At 35.2% G+C, this 23,726-nt stretch overlaps 1 protein-coding gene across 3 annotated transcripts in view; it reads right to left on the reverse strand.

Annotated features, from left to right (window-relative positions):
- ARL6IP6 (ADP ribosylation factor like GTPase 6 interacting protein 6) overlaps positions 1 to 23,726 on the reverse strand; it is a 41,227-nt gene that overhangs the window by 10,663 nt on the left and 6,838 nt on the right. For 2 of the 3 annotated variants that reach the window (XM_049615642.1, XM_049615641.1), the window contains exon 3: positions 17,040 to 17,172. In XM_049615642.1, the coding sequence (XP_049471599.1) occupies positions 17,040 to 17,172 (133 nt within the window). Of the gene's footprint in view, positions 1 to 8,649; positions 8,786 to 17,039; positions 17,173 to 23,726 lie in introns of those variants that run through there. The other variant, XM_049615643.1, reaches the window with a different exon arrangement.

Below are 23,726 nucleotides of genomic sequence, written 5' to 3' on the forward strand. Positions count from 1 at the left end.
ATGCTAAGTGAAATTAGTCAGAGAAAGACCAAAATCATATGACTTCACTCATATGAGGACACAGAACAGATGAACACAAGGGAAGGGAAGAAAAAATAATATAAAAATAGGGAGGGGGACAAAATATAAGAGACTCTTAAATATGGAGAACAAATAGAAGGTTACTGGAGGGGTTGTGGGAGTGGGGATGGGCTAAATGGGTAAAGGGCATTAAAGAATCTACTCCTGAAATCACTGTTGCACTATATGCTAACTAACTTGGATGTAAATTAAAAAAAAAAAAGAATTACTAAATGTGTATTTTATTATGTTGGGATAAAGTTCTACTTCAACAAATTTCTAAAATCAAAATGGAAATGAGAAATATTATTCAGTAACAATAAAAGATATTAGAAAAATATGGTTATAAAGGTAAATTTATTATAATGGAACTATTTCCATATCCTAAAAGATTAACTATAAAAAAGATACTATTTGGTTCTGGTTCTAAAGAATTCCTCTCCAATAATAAAGAATCCTGCAACAACGTACTTACTTGGTTCCTGTTAGTGTTTAAGCATTGGAGCTCTGTACTTAGATGCATTTGAATGCCAGCTGGGTCATTTAGAAGGAGTATGAAGGTAGAAAAATTGACCTACCACTCAATTCTCCAAAACGGAAACAAAAATAGAATCTTCCCTTATACAGCTAAGAATCAGTTGTCTGGCACATAGCAAATAATCAATAAATGTTAGCCACTATAGACTAGAGAAAAGAAAGCTAGCTGCAGATGAGATTTAAAAAAATTCTTTACATTCCATTTCATTCTCTCTTCTTTTAAGCAAAACACCTACAACTAGACCCATCCCAAAGCCAAAACAAAGAAACAAAAAATAAGATTATACAAACAGACCCAGGAGGTAGATAAGAAAGAAACTGAAGAATTATGGGCTTGTATATGTATATGTGCATTTCTGCTTGGTATTATCCTCTTCCTACAAATTCATAATCACTTTCCTTTATAATTCACTAGAGAACTTAGACTTCCAATATTTATATCCAGATTTTGTAGTCTGGAAATGTACTTTCTAGCAGTATATTTATATTGGCGTTTAATAGTAACTTATAAAATGAATAAAGTATAGAAGAATTATATTTTAATTATTTACATTTTATAGGAATGGCATACATATAAAACTTAAGAATCAAATGAACTCAATGATTCTAGCAATTAAAGGAAACCACAAATTCAGGTACTGAATAAGCCATTGCCAAAATTTCAAATAAATTGCCTTTGTTCATTTAAGAGACCAACAGATTCAAAGTAGGTCTATTTTATTTTTTAATTCTTAATTTTTATTTATTTATTTTTTTGAGAGAGAGAGCGAGCGAGCGAGCGAGCTGGGTAGGGGTAGAGAAAGAGGGAGACGCAGAATCTGAAGCAGGCTCCAGGCTGCAAGCTGTCAGCACAGAGCCTGACCCAGGGCTCAAACTCACGAACCGTGAGATCGTTGGACACTTGACCAACTGAGCAACCCAGGTGCTCCAAGCAGGTCTTTTTTCTTGTTTTATGTTGTTGATTGTTTTTACTCCAGTGTTGGTTGACTCTGAACTGAATCTCTGTACTACACACCAAACTACTCTCTCTTGAAGTCTTCACGCCTATATCATATCACATCCTATATCATAAATTCCAATATTTATTTTCCCTCATATATATTTCCACATTTAAGAAACACTTTTACGGGGGCGCCTGGGTGACTCAGTCGGTTAAGTATTCAACTTCAGCTCTGGTCATGAACTCACAGTTAGTGAGTTCAAACCCTGCCTCAGGCTCTGTGCTGACAGCTCAAAACTTGGAGCCTGCTTCAGATTCTGTCTCCCTCTCTCTCTGTTCCTCCCCCACTTGCACTCTTTCTCTCTCTCAAAAATAAAGATCAAAAAAAATTTTTTTAAAGACACACTTTTATGACACAACTCCTCCCATATGAAACACTAACTTCATTGCTGACTGATTTTGATCTAAGCAGAAAGCTCTCTGTGCTTGCCAGAATATGAAGTTATATCAAGGGCCTACAATAAGAACCAACTGAGGGCACATGAGCGGCTCAGTCGGATAAGTGCCCAACACCTAATTTTGGCTCAGGTCATGATCTCTCAATTTGTGAGTTCAAGCTTCAGTGTCGGGTTCCATACTGACAGTGCAGAGATCGCTTGGGATTCTCTTTCTCTCTGAAAATACATAAATAAACTGAGAAAAAAAAAAAAAAAGAACCAACTGGCTATTTGTTTCTGTGTCCGACTGGCTCAGTTGGAGACAGGATGAGCTAGTTGGTACTAATCTATTCCCCTTTCACATATCTGAGCCTTTTATTTTTCATTCTATTCCTAGAAAAGAAATCTCCAATTCCCGAAGAATTTTAAGCTATGTGAGCTTTGGTTGGAATAACTGTCAGTTCTTTATCTGGAATCAAAAGTTCTTAGCCAAACCCAAAATCTGAAAGAAACTAAGCAACCAACATTTCAATTACTTGCAAAGCATTTCCTTTTATGTTTCTTTCAGAAACACAGAGTGATACAACTTCTTTTGTACTCTTTGTCCTAAGAATTACTTATTAGAAATTGCTGGAGAATAAAACTGTGTGTATTCCAACTAACTTTACCAATGGTATTTAGGACATAAGTGTTAGAATTTCAAAAAGACCGCTTCCTTCCCTTAGCAAATGCTCTCATTAAGGAAAACAAAACATACATTCACCCCTTACTTTATACTCTAAAGTTCTTTATTTTATAATTTTCTCAATTCTCTTTTACTTCAACAAAAATTACATAATGAATTATCTGTATCAGGTGTTACATATGGGAGATAGAGAAACTAGCAAGAATCAGTACTTCCCTCAGTATTGCCCTCAAACGCCAGAGCCTAACGACAGTGTCCTCAGTGTTAAAAGTTTTACAGACATTACTCGAACAGAAAGGAACCATCAGCTTGTAGCAGGGGAGAGATTTTCAAGAAGGGTTAATGCCTGATCTAAAACTGAATATGAGGAAATTAAGAGTTCTTTTAAAAAAAAAAAAGGTTTATTTATTTTGAGAGAGAGAAAGAGTGCATGCATGAGCTGGGAGGAGAGGCAGAGGAGAGAGAGAAAATCAAGCAAGCTCTGAACTGTCAGTGTAGAGCCCAATGCACAGGGCTCGATCTCACAAACTATGAGATCATGACCTGAGCTGAAATCAAGAATCGGATGCATAACCCACAGAGCCACCCAAGCACCCCAAGGAGGTTAAGAAGTCTAAAGAAATAGCAACATGTATCGAAACAAGAGACAATGGACAGTGCAGGAGATGGTTAATGGTTTGGTATGGTTAGGTTGAAGGACCTGGAAAGTCAACTCTCTTTCAAGTGGAATTTAACAATGGCTCTACTACTTTATAAAACTACTTTAACCTACCTGAAAATCTAATTCTTCATCTTGAAAATGAGAATAACAGTTCCTCTCCTTAGTGTTTCTGTGAAGACTGAGATACTATTAATAATACTTGTTGCAGTGCCTAGCATTTATTGAGCACACACACAATAAATGCCAGCCTTTATTTTGTGCCCTTGACTGGTAGGAGTTACTAAGAGAAGGAAGAGCTGAAGGCAATGCCAGGTTTCTCACTTGAGTTACTGGCTAGATAAAATATTCACCATGATATGGAACCCAAGAAAAGAAACAGGATGGTGGGCAGTGGAAAATAATGAAGTCAATTTTAGATACACTGTAGTGAAAACACCTGCAGGACACTGAGGTAAAAATTCCCAGCAAGCAATAGGAAATACAAATAAAAACCAAAGGGGAGGTTTCCCAGGAAAAGAGGCTCAAGATGGGCCAGATAGACTAGGAAGTCTTCAGCCAATTAGTAGTAGCTGAAAAAAAAGTGATTCCACAAGTGAGTAGCAGTGATCAGAACGCTGGAAAGAAAAATAGGAGGTAGTGGTGTCACAGAAATTAACAAAGAAAAGCATTCTGAAGAGCAGTCATAAGCCATTTCAAATAATGGATTGAAAAACGAACATTAAAGTTTATAATCAGGACTGCAGTCAATTCAAGGAGAAAAACATTTAGGATAGGGGTGACTACAAGACACCTGTGGTAGCAACTGCAGTCACTGCGGATATAGGGCTTACCTCTTCTCTAGTTTCCCAAGACGCCTAGATGTGGAGAAGAAAACTGGACATGAGGATTTTTTTTTCTCTAACATAGGAGAAACTTGAATGTTTTAGAAATACTCTAAGAAGATTAGATACAAGAGAAAGGCTGAAGTATGCGAAAAATGGACATGCAGGGGTGGACAGGGCATGAGATCTAGAGCAAAGGAAGTAAAATTAAGTTTGGGCAGGAGGAAGAACACTCCATTTGCTGAGAATGGGTGGGATAATAGTAATGTATGTAAAGTAAGTTTGTAATCATGAGAGGGGAATGAAAGAAGCAGGAAGCTCACTCATAATGAACTTTTGGTGACTTGACATGGAATCCACTGAAGAGTGTGATGTGATACAGATTTGGAATAACCACGGCAGGGGTGGGGGGTAGAAAATGGATGTATGGATGGATGGATAGATAGTGCTAGCTGAGATTCTAGTTCAGACTATGAGGGCTGTTAACTCTAGTTACTCAGATCTTAGTTTGGATGACTCAACTATGCCTCATTATCCTCTTCATATGGAACACCACAGGCCTTGGCCTATTTTAGAATGAATTTGAGGTCTTCTGCTATTTTAACATTTCACTAGCTTTGCTCCGGGCTCTCTCTCCTACTTGAGCTTTCTTTTGACCTCTAGAACTTTGCAATTTTATAGAACAGGCACTTCAAACTTTTTCCTTTACACATGACCTGGTAAAAGGAAGCTAGTTTTTCCTACAGTTCATAACAACTGAAAATACAAAATCTTATTTATTTACTTTGGGGTTCCTATTTTAAAGTTTGAATTAAAATTATTTTCCTTGCCATTAAATTATGTCTCCTACTCCATTCTTAACCCCGAAACACATTTCCCAGGCTTGGCAAGGAAGCCACTTTGGATTCACGATATAAAAGGAGAAGTGAAATAAACGCAATGGGCTTTACAGTCATTTTATTTTTTTTTAATAATTTTAAATAACCTCATGGTAAACTTTCCTGCTTATTCAAATAGGTAGCCTTTAGTTGAACTTTCATTGCTACTTTAGTGTCATTATTCATTCATTAAAACTCAGATATACAGTAAGAGTTAATAAGTTTATCAATTAGGTATGAACTAGTTCTTTATGTTCCAAAATTGAGATGTAATTTTTAGAAATGGGTGTCATATCCTTAAGGCTATTAAACTAACCAATTAGAATGGAACTTTGTGAATAGACAAGCCTACCCCACCTAATATATATATTTTTTATGCCCAAATTAAAAATCTTTTGTAAGCACTACCTAATTTCAGACCATATGATCCACAAAGCTAAAAATGGCCCCTGACAGAAAAAGTGCGCTGACTTGTCTTAAAAGTCTAGTCCATATTCAAAGTGTAGTCCACAGACCAGCAATATATAAGCAATGCCTGTGAATTTCTTAGAAACTCAGAATTTCAGATCCCACCCCAGACATAATCAATCAAAATCTCGATTTTCAGCGAGATCTTCTGGTGATTCTAAAAGCTTCAAAGTAAATACTGATGGTCTCTATCTGGAAATCTATAAATTAGCAAGGAGATTTCTAACCAGACCATCACTTCAGAAGTCTATCCCGATTACTTCCTATACCAAAAGTTCAAATTTATTGTAATTTTAAAGAAATAAGTTGAACGAATAATGATAAAACTTGTTTATGGTATCATGTTCTAAATAGACTTTATGACTTCTTTAAAATATTATATGACAGGGAACTCAAGAAATCAAGCAAAAGACTACATGGGAAGAAAAATTTCTCTTATTTCTCTCTTCCTATTATATATTTACCTTGCTAGCATAGTGGCTACACACTGGGTGTATAAGTGTGTACACATACATACATTCAAAATAACCTATTAGTATAAAAAGATGGCAAAATATTTTTGGAATGAAGCATCAAAGAATAAAATTAAAACTTTTTTTTAAAATATAATTTATTGTCAAATTGGTTTCCATAACAACACCCAAGTGCTCATCCCAACAAATTAAAACTATCTTATTAGTTAGTTTACCAGATTTTAAAGTATAGTTATATCTGGGTAGAGTGATATATTTCAAATGCATACACAAATATATACCATATACACACATATTCACATTCGTATATAGTCACAAGATTTTACTAATACAGAAATAATTATAAAAATAACATGTGCTAGGGGCGCCTGGGTGGCTCAGTTGGTTAAGTGTCCGACTTCAGCTCAGGTCATGATCTCTCACTCCGTGAGTTTGAGCCCCGCATCGAGCTCTGTGCTGCCAGTTCAGAGCCTGGAGCCTGCTTCAGATTCTGTGTCTCCCTCTCTCTCTGCCCCTCCCCCACTCACGCTGTCTCTATCAAAAAATGAATAAACGTGGGGCGCCTGGGTGGCTCAGTTGGTTAAGCGTCCGACTTCAGCTCAGGTCACGATCTCGCGGTCTGTGAGTTCGAGCCCCACGTCGGGCTCTGGGCTGATGGCTCAGAGCCTGGAGACTGCTTCTAATTCTGTGCCTCCCTCTCTCTCTGCCCCTCCCCCATTCACGCTCTGTCTCTCTCTGTCTCAAAAATAAATAAACTTAAAAAAACAAAACAAAAAAAAAGCTGCTGAGAATTCAACTCAGTTTAAAAAAAATGAATAAACGTTAAAAAAATTAAACAAAAACAATAACGTGCTGTATGATTATGGTTTTGTAAAAAAAGAAAATATTTGCATGTGTATAGATTTTTTTTTTTAAATATGGAGGTAAACTAGCCTGTTAACACTAGTTATATTTCAGGGTTATTTAAAATCAGACTCTGAAAGCCTTTTACCTTCAAAATTATATAATTCTGTGTTTTATGATGAGTTTTTAAGAATTCTATAATCACAATAAAAAATCAGTAAGGAGAAATTTTAAGATACAATCACTGTCTCAATAATTTTCTAAATTACTGAAAAATACAAAATGCTTTTAAAATATAAAGTCATTAGGGAGACCTGGGTGGCTCAGTCTGTTAAGCATCCGACTCTCAATTTCAGCTCAGGTCATGATATCATGGTTCACAATATTGAGCCCCACATCAGGCTCTGCTCTGATGCTGAGCTTTCTTGGGATTCTCTCTCTCCCTCAAAATAAATAAATAAACATTAAAAAAAATAATAAAATAAAATATAAAGTCATTAGAAACATGACTGTGTATGTACTTCAGGATTTCACGATAATTCTAAGGTAATAATTATCTGGATAAACACTTAAAAGATGTAAAAAATGAGGAAATACTTAATGTTGAACTGTAACATATCATTCTTAAAAATACATAGGAGCTGATGGTGCACATTTTGAGCATTTGCTCCATTGCCCCATTACCCTTGTAATTAATCTAATGTTTTGCATTATAAATATCAGTTAATAAAATATCTACCATCTTAAAGGAAAAATTTGCTCATTTATCAATCTACACATTAGTAAACTATGTTATAAGAGAATTTAGAATTTCAACTTTAAGGGTTTCCTCATTTTTTTTTTTTTAATTTTTAAATATTTTTTTTTCATGTTTATTTATTTTTGAGAGAGAGAGAGAGAACGTGGGGAAGGGGCAGAGAGAGGGAGATACAGAATCCAAAGCAGGCTCCAGGCTCTGAGCTGTCAGGAGAGAGCCCGATGCAGGGCTTGACCACATAAACCATGAGATCATGACCTAAGCCAAAGTCAGATGCTTAACAGACTGAGCCACCCAAGTGCCCCTAGGGTTTCTTCATTTTTAAAAAGACTTTATTCTCCTTAGCATTTTAGTTTCCTAGCCATACTGCCAACTTCTATGGTCCTACTTCCACTTCTATAGCATAAGGATGGTCTGCATGAGGTCTTTAATCCCTTCTGGATCTCCATTCTGCACTAAGTATGCTTCCATATATACAGTAAAGTCTTTTATCTAGAATTTTACCAACTGGAAATTTTAGTTGAGTCCCAATCCTATGCTTTGCCAGTGCAATAATAACTAATGTAATGACCTATGAGCACTGAAAGATCCTAAAGATGAGAAAAGTTCTTTAAAATGAAATTTCATATATATACATTTTAAAATCTCTAATTGTACTACAATTCCTTGAAAATCAGTCTAAGGGAAATACAAGTATTATCTGGTTGGATGAAGTACATATTAAGCGACAGTTTATTTTACTTATATACATATATAGCAGTCTACTTGGCTGCAAATTGAATGTCAGACATTTTAACTTTATTTACCAGTGTGTTGAGGTAGAAAAAATGCCCTCAAACATCCATCTGCGCTAAGCACTATCTTGATTAAACAAAGTCCATATTCCATAAAAAGCTGGGAAAATAGTACAAAAGATAAAGAATAACGGGATTCCCAAGCTTTTAGACTTCATGAGTCAGTTTCAAAAATTTATTTGAAAAAAGGAAGTAAATGACACCATGTTTTGCCAATTTATTTTGCCAAGAACTGTGTTTGAAAACCATTACCATCTAGGGCCACCTGGGTGGCTCAGTTGGTTGAGAGTCCGACTTTGGCTCAGGTCATGATCTCACAGTTTGTGAGTTTGAGACCCACATCAGGCTTTCTGCTGTCAGAAAAGAGCCCACTTGAGATCTTCTGTCCCCCTCACTCTCTGCCCTTCTCCCGCTCTGTACACGTGCTCTCTCTCTCAAAAATAAACATAAGGAAAAAAAAAGAAAACCATTACCATCTAATATCAGCATTATTTCATGAAAGAAAGAGTACCTATATCAAACGAATAAAAAGGGAAGAAAAGAATGGAAGGGATAAAATCTCAAAATAAATAAAAATTACCAAAAACAATATAATTGGCAGCCAGTAGCAGGCCAAGTCCACATTCAGCTTGAAGGATCTCAATTAAGAAAAGAAATACTCTGGCACCATGACTGCTTTTTCACCTAATGTATCTGTTGCTTTAATCAGTAAACTTACATTCATTGCCTATGAGGACAGATATGATTGTTTTTATCTCATTTTAGAGAGGAAGAAATTAAGGCTTAGAGACACTGACTGACTTGCTCAAAAGTTCTTCTGCCAGTAAGCCCTTTCATATACCAGGCTGCCTCTTATAATTTACAAAGACTGTTGACACATAAAAAGTTCCAAGAACAAAACTGGCAAGTATTAGGTAATTCTCATCAGTGATGTTCTATGCATATGGATACTTGCCTTTTCAGTAGCCCATACATAAAACATTGTAAATTACCATAAGCAAAACCCATAGCAAACATGTACAAAGCAAATACTCATTGCTATATTACAAGGAAACCAAGAATAGTTAATATGATTTCTTATGGACTTTGTTACGTCTATTTAAGTACCCATCCAAAACAGTAATGGAATATATTTTATAAGACACGCATGACTTTAACTCTTCACCTCAAGAAGCCACAGTGCAGGACCATCAATATATTCATTAATAGTGATCATAGGGATGACTCCAAATAGTGCCTAGATAATGAAACTTAATAATATTCAAATATCAAGGCCAAGTTCTTGATCTATCTCTTTTGTCACTAGCTTTTCTCTCCTATTGCAATTAGCCATCTGACATGTTTCATTAGTCCAAGGCAATAAAGAATCTGACTCAACAAAGAAGCAAGCTCTCCAAAATCTGTATGAAAGAAGAGTAGAGTCAACTTACTGTACTCAATTAAGTGTGGTTGGAAAAGGAACTTCTAATTTAAATACTAAATCACCCACTTTTCTTTACCTCTAAGACTTCTACTACTGCCCAAGACTCATAATCTCATTTCTATTATGATTTTTACTGTTCTATTTGTCCATATCTTAACCCTCAAGAATTAAAGCCCCCAAGGACAAGAAGAACAAGAAGTTAGAGAAAACTCTTTAATAACAGAAAAATAAATCTAGTTTTGAATAGAGAAAGAATATTATAATACAGCAATGTCAATCCTGGAGGAATATTTTACTCATTGTCTGCTTCACATCTACAACAATACATACTCATATACAAACATAATGAAAATTTAAGTATTTCAGCATCTAGTTATATCCAGGACACCATACATAGAAAATAAGTAACAGATCATGTGTTCTTTTGGTAAAACAATGACCAAAAACAGTTTATCAGAAAGCAATTCAAACAAAAACCAACTGTTCCTTTTTTTTTTCTTACTTCTAATTTACTTCGCAGATTCCAAATAGCACTGTAAGTTAATATACTTTAAAAAAAAAAAGACTTTGTAGAAATAAATTAATTAAAACATTTTTTTAATGTTTATTTTTGAGAGAGAGAAGAAGACACAGAGTGTGAGCAGGGGTGGGGCGGGGAGAGAGGGAGACACAGAATCCAAAGCAGGCTCCAGGCTCTCAGCTGTCAGCAGAGTCTGATGCGGGGCTTGAACCCACCAACCGTGAGATCATGACCTGAGCCGAAGTCAGATGCTTAACAGACTGAGCCACTCAGGTGCCCTCAAATAAATTAATTTTTAATTTAAATAAAAGCATGTGATTTTTCAAACTATCTTGATATTTACCAAATATCATTTGTGACGGGAAAATGATGTAACAAGGTGGATAACTTACAGTCATCTTGACAAAAACGACTAACAGTTCCAGAAGGTAACATATAGTCCCTGGTTTGTATATTAACTATGAAATAATGCCAAATTCTATAGATGATATTTAAAGCAGCTTTAGTGAAAAGACACTACTCTTTTTGCTGGCACATTCTTAGAAATCATTACATAATACCAATAATTCAAAGTGTCCCTACTTTTTGACCATGAACCCCACATCAAATAAGCCATAATTACAACCAATTCATTCTATCCTCACAAAGACTCATCTTCACTTATAAGATTCAAGATGATATAGATTTATGAAGAACTGATACTTTCTCCAAAATCTACAATATTGTGAATGCATAAAATGTTATTTACACAATATTTCTCAACAAGAAGAAAAGTTATTTAAAAGCAGGTTCTCAACAAGAGATTCAATAATCCAGACTTTGGACTCAGCTAGCCAATTCACCAGAAATCTTACTTCATACTACCTTTGACCATCATGAGGTTAGAAATTTCCAGTAATATTTGATTTCTATAACACAGTTAGCTCATCCTTAATAACTTTACACATACGTATTGATTTTTTTTCTCCTTGAAAATAAGTCTCTGTGGGTATTTCTACCACAAAATAATAATCCTATCCCTACAAAGTTTAACTTGTTGGCTTGTAAGTTACAGTCACATGCTGTTAAATTTTAATTTTTATCTGTGCATTTTTTCATGCCAACAATAAGATTTTTGTTAATTAACACTATTGACTGCAATGAAGTAACACTTTTAACTTAAGAATGTTGGCCCATTCCATGCTGACAGTGCAGGGCTTGCTTGGGATTCTCTCTCCCTCTTTCTCTGCCCCTCCCCTGCTTACACAAAAGGTGCTCACTCTCAAAATAAATAAATACACATTGAAAAAAAAAAAAAAAAAAAGAATGTTGGCCTTTCAGTGGTACCTGGGTGGTTCAGATGGTTAAACATCTGGTTCTTGGTTTTGGCTCAGGTCATGATCTTGCAGTTCATGGGTTCAAGCCACACACTGGGCTTCATGCTGATAGTGCATAGCTGGCTTGGAATTCTCTCTCCCTCTCTCTCTCTGCCCCTCCCCCACTAGCACTCAGGCTCTCTTTAAATAAATAAAGTTAAAAAAAAAAAAGAATGTTGGCCCTTGACCCCTGACTTTTAACTAAATTACTGTAGTACAAATTTAATGACTTTTTTCACTATTTTTCATATTACTGTTATTAAATATTTTATTTCATAATTACAAAACCAATAAGCTTTCTACACTGTGTTGTTTGTTAAATTCATCACTTACATTGTCATTTTTCCTCTAAATTTATTTCTAGACTATATAGTAACATTTCTATCCTAGGTGGGACATTTTAATAATTAAATGTTTTATTTTTAATTTTTTTTAATGTTTATTTATTTTTGAGAGAGAGAGACAGACAGACACACACACAGACACACACACACACACACACACACGGGGCGTGACCTGGAAAGGGGCAGAGAGAAAGGGAGACATAGAATCTGATGCAGGCTCCATGCTCTGAGCTGTCATCCCAGAGCCCAATGTGAGGCTCAAACTCTCATGAACCACAAGATTATGACCTGAGCCAAAGTCTGATGCTCAACTGAGCTACCCAGGTGCCCCAACAATTAATTAAATGGTTTTTATTTTTAGCATGCTGAATAACTATAAACCTGCGGCTACATCATTGCACCACTAGATGGGGCACAGGTAATGTGAAATGTGCAGAGTAGTCTAAAGTGGAAAACACTGGTCACTAAAGAAAAAACAATGGAGAACAAAGACAGTGAGAAGTTAAGAACAGGTTTTGATTGGATTTGGCTGTATCACATGGGCAAAACTGCCACAAAGCAAAAGCTCCAATGAGTGCTTCAACTGTCAATAAGATGAAGCTGTTTCAATTAGTGAATTACCTCCTTTTGATTCATTTCATAATTCAAAGTAGGTGGGCTTAGCTAGTATGGCAAAGAACACTAAACATAGAGTCAGGCGTTAGCTATGTTACATGCAAATTATTTGACTTTGTGCAACTTGCTTAAATTCCCCAGGCCTCAATTTCTTCATCTGTTAAAAAATGAAGTGCCTGAACTAATGATAATACCTAAGGGTGGCTTAGCAGGGACTTGGTTCCCTCATAATCTTTATTATTTCCCTAGCAATCCTAGAACACGAATTCACTGTTAGGAAAATTGCAGCTTTAAGGCACATCTATCCATATCTAACTTCCTTTCCAATCAGGAGAACTCAAATAAATGCAGTATCTTTGCATGGGTAGGTCACATACCTAGATGCATTAACTCCTACAAACTGTAATTAAATTGGATAATCACATATGAAATACTGTTTACATACACACTGTCATATTTGCCTGGTTGGAAACCACTGAACAAACTGAATGAATGAATGATGAAAACTAATGTGAAGTGAACTGGAGATGTTGATTAAGTAGCATAGAACAGTAAAAATTAATTATAAAGTAGCAAGAAGTGGGGAAAGCCTATATAGATACTTCAAAGAATCTAAACTTACTGCCTCATTATTTAACATAGTAACATATTTTCAGAAGAAAATAATTTAAAAGTATAATTGTTCCAAATACACAAAGAAAATTATTGTTTTCTAATAAACAACTCTGTGTGTGTTAACATTGCAGTATACCTTTTAACTCAGCAAAGTTTGCAAAGTCAGTATAACAATCTTTCTTCAAAATATGCCTTCAAAATAAATTTTTTTTTTAACATTTATTCATTTTTGAGAGACAGAGAGAGCGAGCATGAGTGGGGGGAGAGGCAGAGGGAGAGCAAGACACAGCATCCAAAGCAGGCTCCAGGCTCTGAGCTGTCAGCACAGAGCCTGACGCAGGGCTTGAACCCATGAACCGTGAGATCATGACCTGAGCTGAAGTTGGGCGTTCAACGGACTGAGCCACCCAGGCACCCCTCAAAATATGCCTTTTGAGCGACGCCTGGGTGGCTCAGTCAGTTAAGCATCCAATTCTTGATTTTGGCTTAGGTCATGATCTCACAGTTCATGGGATTGAGGCTTGCATCAGGCTCTGCACTCACGGCTCGGAGCCTGCTTGGGATTCTCTCTCCCCCTCTCTCTCTGAAAATAAACTTAAGAAAATAAATAAAGGCATTATTTTAAAATATGCCTTTTGAAGTCTATTAAATACCTGTCTAAAAATATCCCTTGCAAAATTCTTTATCTTTTATTTCCTAAAGGTCTTGTGCGTATGTAAAAGTGAAAATTTCTAAATTATATGTACTATGGACTATGTTTGTACCCCCATCCACATTCTCTTCTCCATTTATGTTACAAACTTTAGCCCCCAATGTGATGGAATTAGGAGGCGGGGCCTCTGGGGGGCCTTTGTCTTTGAATTTTCAACTAAGGACTTGTACTTTCATATAATCACGAAAAATATTTATATTAACATCATTGCTTAAGTTATAAAAGAATACAGAGCCTGTTACAAAGATATTTGTATAAAAGTGTGATATTGCAAATTAATGAAATACATTAATCTGATTTCTAAGAAAATAGAGTCTGAAGATTTAAACTTTCTCAAAGGAGAAAAGTTGTTTCCCTGTACAAGTTCTCACTCTACTGGTGACACAGAGAATAAACTTATTCTGACATTTCTGAAGCACAGTAATTGCATTATTTTCCACAAGCACTAGAGGGCAGGGTTTTCACTATAAAACCCCGTTTCACCAATTATCATTGAATTATATGCATTTTTTGGTATGTGGTTTCTGTTAATATGCAATCCCCTATCACTAAATTTATTATATGCCTTATCTGTATCAACACATGATAACATTAAATTACATTTTCAGTCATGGTCTTGATATATTTAATAGCTGATTTAGCATATATAAAATTACCTAACATACATGTGGAAAGGAATTTAAATATATACATATGTACATACAATGTATATTTCAAAACTGTGGTTTTTAGGACTGTGTTAACAAACATACCATCTAAGTCTCTAATCTGGCACTATCTCATATTAAAATTGAATGACTAATAACACTGAAAACTGAGGTCCATTGTTACTGGTTCTAGTTTAATAAAAAAAGCAAAGATACTTTTTAAGAAACTAAATGCTCTGAGCATTCCAGGTATTTCAGAGAACACTGAAATGCTTTTCTGTAACTCCAAAAGCTTCTATCATCTATGAGGCCTGTGAATTCTTGTATGGGCAAAAGAGAATCTGTGAGGGAAAACAGTATTTCAGGAAGAGAAAACCCTAAGAGTAAAGTCATGGCATCTCAAAAGTACAGTTTATTCAGGGAATGCCAGGGTAATCTGATATATGGCTATAGAAAAGGGTGCACTGGAGAAATAGCTGAAGATAAAGTTGGAAAAGTAAGGAAGGATCATTTGAGGACAGACTGTTATGCTGTACTTGGGAGTTGGACATCATTTTGAAGGCAATGGGAAAGTCACTGAAGACTTTTAAGCAAGGGAAGAGCTGCGACAGAGATCTGTTTTTACAGAGGTAACAAAATACAGGACGAATATGAAGAGTGAAAGCTTGGAGTAGAGGAGACCAAGGAGTGAAGTGCACAGGCTAAGGCCTTAAAAAGGGCAAAAACACTGAGGGTGCAAAGACAAAGTATTCCAGTAACATTTCAAAAAACAGGAATGGCTAGACTTGGCAAAGGATAAATACAGTGAATACGGGTTTCAAGCCTTGATAACTGGATGGAGTGATGTCTTTAAGACAAGCTAGAGTGTAAGTAATTTTAAGTGCAAGGTGTTTTCTGATATCCAGGCTACAAGATCTACTAAATAGCTACAAATATAAGGCTGAAAATCCAGAGGGAAGTGTGGTATAAAGAGATAAAAGGCAAAAATAAGATGTTTTTTTGGTGGCTTATAAAAGGAGTCTCATTATATTATTGACATTAGATGCATACCTCTTATTACCAAGTAATTAATGTCATCAAGCATCAAGAATATGAATTTGAACTGAACACAGTATCACACAGGAAAATAAACTTTGCAAATGAATGGTAGTCACATAAACTATGGGATGGCATTGCACTATTAGGAACAACTTATTCAATTATTACTCATTATCCACTTTGAACACACACATACAAAATGTATTGCCAAGTATGATTTATGTTTCATGTACAGATAGGGATTTATTAAGACATTTAAGATACACAAACAAATTTCATCTGAAGTAAAGCCACAAGTTTTAAAGACAGATTTATAAGACAGAAAAATATGAGCTTACTAATAAAGAAAGCTGGTAATAACAATTACTAATAAATATCATTAGTAGGGGCAGGAAGCTTAGTCAGTTAAGCATCTGACTTCAGCTCAGGTCATGATCTTATGGTGTGTGAGTCTGAGCCCCATGCTGGGCTGTGTGCTCTCAGCACAGAGCTTGGATCCTCTGTCCCCTTCTCTCTCTGTCCCTCCCCCACTCACGTTCTCTCAGTCTCTCTCTCTAAAATAAGCATTTAATAAATAAATATCATTAGTATAAAACTTCCTATTTACAGAGTCTCTCAAATACATTTTATTTGATCTCTGCAAACTGTCCATAAAGTAAACTGGTGCGGGTAGTTATAATAGCAACAATAACAACCATAATACTCTGATAACACATGAATTTTAAACCAGAGTTTATTTTCTACTCTTCACCTTTTCCCCAACCCCTCAGTTTGTAGAATACACTAGACGTCTTAGAAACTCCTATTTGGAAATTTATAGTATTTAATACCCGAGCTTTCTTGACATAAATCAACTAGATTAAAACTAGGTTAGAACTGAATTTTGTGAAAGTCTTTGAACTACAGAAAACACAGACCAAAGAAATCTAATATTGTTCCACTATGAAATGCACTTAATCTGATCTAGACATTTAAATTGGGTGCCATAAATGCTTGGTAATTATTACAGAAAACTGAAATCTCGGGAAAAGTCCAATCCAACTTAAGTTGATATAAATCTGACCATTTATAGATGCATCTAGTAAAACTCTCACTATGCTGATATAAATTTAGCTTTCATAAACTGTTTAAATGATTCTAGCCCGAGAGGACAAACATCCATCAAAATTTCTTACTTCATAGATCAACTCTTGAATTTCATTTTTTAAAAAACCACTGCATTATCTGGGTAAGGAGTTTAAAAGAGTCTCCCATTTATCTAAAGGCTGAGCCAATCTGGAAACTTTAAAGTCATTTATATTTTATAGAGACTGGGAACTCAACATGTTATCTTACAAATAAGCAGCCTCTTGCTTCTATATATTTTAGCATTTCAACAGGGTTGGAATGGGTTAAAAAAGAAGCAGGAATACTTACTTGAACCTGGCAGGTGAAAGAGGAGTAGGAGGAAACATTCCTGGTTCAAAAGAGTCAAAATAAGTCACTGTCCAAGAAAAGCTACAACAGGAGAATCCGGCAGATAGAGAGATTATAAGTAGAGTCCAGAATCCTTAATGGGAAAAGAGGAAGAAAACTTTAATTATTAACAGGAAAGCAATTTAAATTAAACCAGTATCTTCATGTTCAGAAGATCATGTGTATTTCTGAACTTCTGAATTGCGTGTAGGTGATACAAGAGATTTGAGCTTAGTACAAGCTAAACCATGTAAAGTGTAAAATACTAAAGCACAATTAGAAGTCATATCATTCAATATTTAAATTATAATTGAATAAAATATAAAATAATTAAACTGTAAATAATTTAATAGTTTGATATTTCAATTATCATTTAATATGTGGAAAAGAGTACAAATTCAACTTAATATATCTTCAGTTTTACAAAATTGGGACTACAGAAATAGTTAAAATACTTCACTGTTAAAATGTCTTGGCATTTTTCATTTAGCTCTATGAATCACAGCTTGCTATCTTTTATTACCTACAATAAGTGTTTCCTTTCTTTCCATACTATGCACTTTTGACGTAAGAATTTTACAGTGTATACTCTTGATACCTTTCCTATAAACATTATTAACCTAAGCTGATTCAATTTTCTCAGTATATGGACAAAAGTTAACTCACAATTTACAAATGAGTTGGGATCCTAAATTTTATTTTCAGAGGGGAAGACTGGAAGATTTTCTCAAAGAATTCTTAAGTCAAAAGCATGGTATTATCTTCGACTCAAGGAAGGGGGAAAAGGTTGAGAAATGGAAGAATGGGGGCAATGAACAAAGCAACAGTAGAGGGAATAAATTAATTTGAAGGTTTTTAGATACATACTCAAACTGCCTCCTTAAGAGAGTTTATTAAGCTACCACTACTGATTGTGTGTCCCGGGCTGTACCTACTGAGGTAGCATAGGGAGGGAGGAAAGGCTGTGAAGACTATGGTTGAGAATGATATATGAACTACCAATTTCCTGGCTGCACAAAATGCACAACCAAGATGCCTTTTGGCAAGAAGCGGTTAAGAAATACGTGCACTGGACTGTTTATAAACCATACGAACTCCGGTTAACAGTCCGATAAAACTGCTAAAAGACAAACTCAGAGAAATGAAGTATTAAGAAATACTGTGGCAAAGTATTTTTGAAAGATTAACCTTAATCTTTTCTCACTAGTTCCCTTTCCTTTACCCCCTTTTAAGGAGATAAGGAACTGTGTGTTCACTGCCACAGAAAGATGTGACAAAGAGAAACAGCCTCAGTGTCTCTTTGGTTTTTATGTTGCAAAATGATTCAGGGAACGAGGAGGATAAATATAAGCAAGAGGGTAGACAAACACAAAATGTCTTGAATAGACAGCAAAGATGAGTTGATCGGGTATAGACAAAACCTTTGTGTAGAACGGGGAGAAAGAGAGTGAGGGCTTTATGCACAGATGAGGAAGACTCTCCTGGTTTGAAGAAAGTGGTGTGTGTGCATGTACGGACAGGGGACAGTACTGCTGGCACTTCCTGGCAGAGCCAGGAGAGGAGGCCACACACCACCACAGAGGGATTGTAGCTATATACAGCAGCTTGGCAGATGGATCCAGAGCCAAGCCTGCAGATGTCTCTCTCCTAAGTGGGGCACAGAAACAGCAGATGGTCATGTGGCTACAAAAGTGCTACATCTGAGGAGCACCTGGGTGGCTCAGTTGGTTAACTGTCTGACTTCGGCTCAGGTCATGAACTGGAGGTTTCCGAGTTAGAGCCCGGTGTTGGGCTCTGTGCTGACAAAACACAGCCTGGAGCCTGCTTCAGATTCTGTGTCTCCCTCTCTCTCTGTTCCTCCTCCGCTCGCACTCACTCTCTCTCTCAAAAATAAATAAGAAGATTTAAAAAAAAAAAAAAAGTGCTACATCTGAAAGGCCATCCTGACCAGAAAGCAAGATGCTTCCGCAGTAACTCATTTGAGCAAATGCTTTGAGGACTAGATTGCATCCCACCCCAATGTCCTGGCACAGTGTCAGACTTTAGAACCTTAACTGAACCTAGGACTGGGTAGACAGAACCTTAGCAAAGACTGAGGCACAATGTTCCTGCCAACCCAGTGAGATAGAAGACCAAAATAAAAATTATAAGATTACTTATAGCTGTACACACAGCTACAACTTAAGGATGGTTATTCTGCCAAATAGCTATTATTTGTTATTATTTAGATGAATACTGCTAAAGGGGATAAAACAACTGACAGGTTTACACTAAGTTTAACATCTTATAATACATAAAGTCTGCAGAACAAAGACAGTAATTATGAAAATTCAACTATCTGGGGACTGTTGTAGAATAATGGAAACTTCTAAATATCTAAAAAATGTGAGAAAGACACAAAATAACAGGTAAAAAAGTAATAAAATGTGAGGCTCTCTAAAGCCCATCAAGCCTTTTCACTCAAGTGAAATAGAACACTCGTCAAAATTAATATAAGAATATTCTTCAATTTTCAAAACTGACCACTATTCTACAACCTAAGTGCTTACCTCACCTTGCGTAGTTTTACTTTATATTCACTTTGAACGAATCAAGAGTTACATCACTGACAAAAGCCAATTCATAATGATGTGCCTAAAAAGTACATTGCAATATTATGGTCTACAAGTGCTTATACTTCAGAAAATGACTCAATTTGTTTATGAACAAGCAGAAAATCCACACAAGTTGGTAACTACTCAACTAAATCTGCAGCAAGTCCCTTCCTCCAGAACCCCTCATGCTAAAAACTTGACAACTAATGTTACGTTAAACCCATTTTACCGAAAGTTAACATAATTTTTAAAAACTACAAAAGCATATAAAAACTAAGTTAGAGTCTTCCTACCTCAATTCACCAATTCTACTCCTAAAAGCAATCAGCTAAGTTGTGCATATTTTCTAAGTTATAGTTTTCTAGGTAATGTAAATATATATATGGAGCTAGTTATGTACAATATACAATACATGTAGATTCCATTTTCCACAAATAGGATTCTCACCAGAAAAGCTGTCCTGCACTTTGCTCTTCTCACATAACAATGTTGGAGACCTTTCATATCAGTATACATAGCTACAGTTCTATTATATATTTTTATTATTCCACTATTAAAAACTATGTTGCAAGTAATATCCTTAAACTATACAGTTATACAAGGATATCTGCAACAAATTTCCAAAGAACTGGTGTATCAAAGGATATAGGCCTTTAAATAAATACATACATCCTTTGTTCTTATCTATAGTTCAATTTTCATCAGTTGATGGAAATTCATCTTTCCACCAATTGAAACGTCTGGGCTTCAATGTTTTTACCTAAAGCAAAGATGGGGGTAGGTGGAAAATTCCTATCCCCATCTTTTTGCTGGAGTTTTATATTCACTTATCTCATGGTATATTTTGTTTTGGCTCACTTTTTAAAATAAATGATTTTGGCGTCAAAGTGCAGTTACTACTCTAAAAATAATGCTGGCAGTTCTGTATTTCTATAAAAGCTGCCAACAAAGAAAGATTATTGTATGTTTTAAATATTTTATTTAGCACTTTCAGGCTTACAGGGATGAGGTGACTTTCAGAAGCTTTATGAAATCAGATACGTGAAGGCAATAGTTTGCACATTATAATGTAAACAGAAACAACTAGAAAAACAAACAAACAAAACACCTCCCATGATCCGATATTGGGAAAAATTTATTAAAACACTGTTATGCAAGTACATTCTTCATAAAAACTTATTTGTGCCATAAGCAAACAATGAATGAGTAAACGTCACAGCATGCTGATAATGTCCAAGTCCTATTTCAGAGCTTCCGACAATTTGAAAATTTTAGATAAAATTGTATACTATGAAATGCTACAGTGCAGTAACAAAAAAGAATGAGGTAGAACTATATATAAAGATACAGATTAATCTCCAAAACATTTTAATAAAGCTGCATGATTGCAATTATGTTCTTTCTATGACAATGACAAAACCACATTTTGAATGATCCTACACATATAAATGAATAGAAAAAGATCTGAAAAAATATACAAGTACATTAGTGGGAATCTTTGCTTTAATTGTTGGAATTTCTTTCCAAGTGAGACTATATTATTTCTATAACTTATGAAATTAAAAATTAAAATTAGTATTTAGGTAATTTTAAAAGTTGTAAAAACTATAGCTGGTTACTAATAAAACCTTAGATGTACTCATGCCTAAAATTAATCAACTATTTTTAAATGTTAAGCAAAGTTTTGCAACTTTATCAGATTCTATAGTTTTCTAACTTAGGAGGGCAAAAACATTTTAAATAATTTAGTATTTTCTCTAAAATTCAACACAGTCTACCGATAGCTCAAGTCTTCAAATCCCTTAACCAACGTGTGTCTCTGCATGTTAAGACAGAAAGCCAGATAGCCTTTGATCTTCAAACTTATTATTTCCAAATACAGGAGCAGATGAAAGCATTCTTTCCTCCCCTTCCAGTGCCACCTGATAAAGGTCTCTACCCAACTGCCTGTTCACCTGCAGCTCAGCATGTAGCAATTTCACTCCCATTCCTGCTGAAAAAGGCAAGGAAAGTGGAAGGAAACATTCTGAAGGATGAAGTGACAAAAACTTGAAAAATAAGTAACATCTGTAGTTTCCAACCATGTTAAATCATCCAATTCACATGGGAAACTTTTAGAAAACTTCTTTACCATGGACAATTTCAAACATACACAAAAGTAGCGGGAAAAGTACAATGCAACCCCACGGATTGACCACTCATCTTTATATAACTAACTTGTCATATCTTGTTAAGCCTGTATTACTCTTGGAAGCATATAATCTTTAGTATAATAGGCAAAATAGTTATTACTATCATCTAAGGTCCAAAATACCCTTTCCCTTATCTTTTTTTTCTTTCTTTCCTTATTTTAAGTCATTTGATGAACAATTTACAGAAGACTAAAAAGACCATGAAAAAACTTTGTTAGAAATTTTAATAAAATATAAATACAACAAATCCAAAGTTTCATGCTGAATTTCCTTGGTTTTAAAAAGATACACCCTAGAAATGGCCATATACTCTTAAGTGCAAGTAACTGATTACTAATTTCATGCATGAATCTGGAACATAATTATCTTATAAATACTGATTCCAGACTTCAGATACACCTTTAAGTGGTTTCAGCTTATCATTAGTTTTGCTTTTTCTTTTTGCACGTGCATCACCAAAACACAAAACACATGGCAAAGAGAGGCCATCTACTTTGCTCCATAATTTGCAATACATTTCCATTTTTAGAATTATAAACAATTTGAATCATCAACCCAGTGAATTTTTAAAATTTCTTTCCAATCACTTTTTATACATAGCTGCCTTCAGCATTTGTCCATTTACAAACACTATGAAATAAGGGCAGACAAATATCACAAAATACGAAAAATAAAATACATCATTTAGCAAAAAGGACGGTTTGTATTTTTGCCTGAAGCCCTTTCTGTTGAATGACTAAGTGAATAATAATACTATATTTTTTTGAAAAGAGTCAGAATAGTATCTTGAGTTTTACTTGCTGTAAGGTCTGTTACAACTACTAAACTCTGCTATTGTAACATGAAAACAGCCACAGACAATATATAAAGGAAAGGACAAAGCTAGGCTATAACAAAATTAATTTACAAAAAACAGGTAGGTCAGATTGGTCTGCAGGCCACTGTTTGTTCTAGAGGATTCCATCGTAATTTATTTTTAGCAAAGTTAAAAAGTAACTGCTAAGTGCTATTAAGATTATTCCTAATATAATGAAAGAGCAAAATTGAGATACAGAAAAGATCACAAAAATTTCATAATGTACCTTAGATTAATAAAAGGATCCAAAAGACCAATATGGTAACTTCAAGGTTAAATAACCTTTATTCTATCAAAAAATTTAACTCAATTTTCCCTTTAGTCTCTGAAGATGCCCCAAGAAAGAATTAAAGTCACAAAATATCAATCTTTACAAATAGAACTGCTCATGAAACTGGAAAAATGGGGCCCTGATGTTATATTAAACATTAAAGTATGCAGCCAATTAAGTGACTTCAACTTTGAGTAGATAAGGATCTTGTAAATTTAAAAAATCTGCAGATTTTGAAATCTTTTAAGTTCAAAAAAAGAAAATCTGCAGGGTTTTGTTGTTGATAAGTCTGGTTTGGGAAACATTAAACCAGTGGCTCTCATGAACCAGCAGCATAAATATCACCTAGAAACTTATTAAAAATGCAACTTCGGGGCGCCTGGGTGGCTCAGTTAAGTGTCTGACTTTGGCTCAGAGCATGATCCCACAGTTTTTGAGTTCATGCCCCCACATCAGGCTCTGTGCTGGAGCCTGCTTGGGATTCTCTCTGTCTCTGTCCCTTCTCCATTCTCTCTTTCAAAATAAATAAAAATGAACTTAAAAAAAATGCAAATTCGTGGGCTCCATTCCCACACCTACCAAATCAGAAACTCTAGAACAGGTAAAGCCCAATAAATGAGTTTTAACAAGTCTTTCAGCTGATTCTGATGCCAGCTAAAGTTTGACTTCATTAGCCTAAGAAACATCCCCCCAGATCAATTTCTTGAGATTTAGAAGTCCCAGTGTCTCCTTGTC

The sequence above is a fragment of the Panthera uncia genome, assembly GCF_023721935.1.
Source record: "Panthera uncia isolate 11264 chromosome C1 unlocalized genomic scaffold, Puncia_PCG_1.0 HiC_scaffold_3, whole genome shotgun sequence".
NCBI lineage: Eukaryota > Metazoa > Chordata > Mammalia > Carnivora > Felidae > Panthera > Panthera uncia.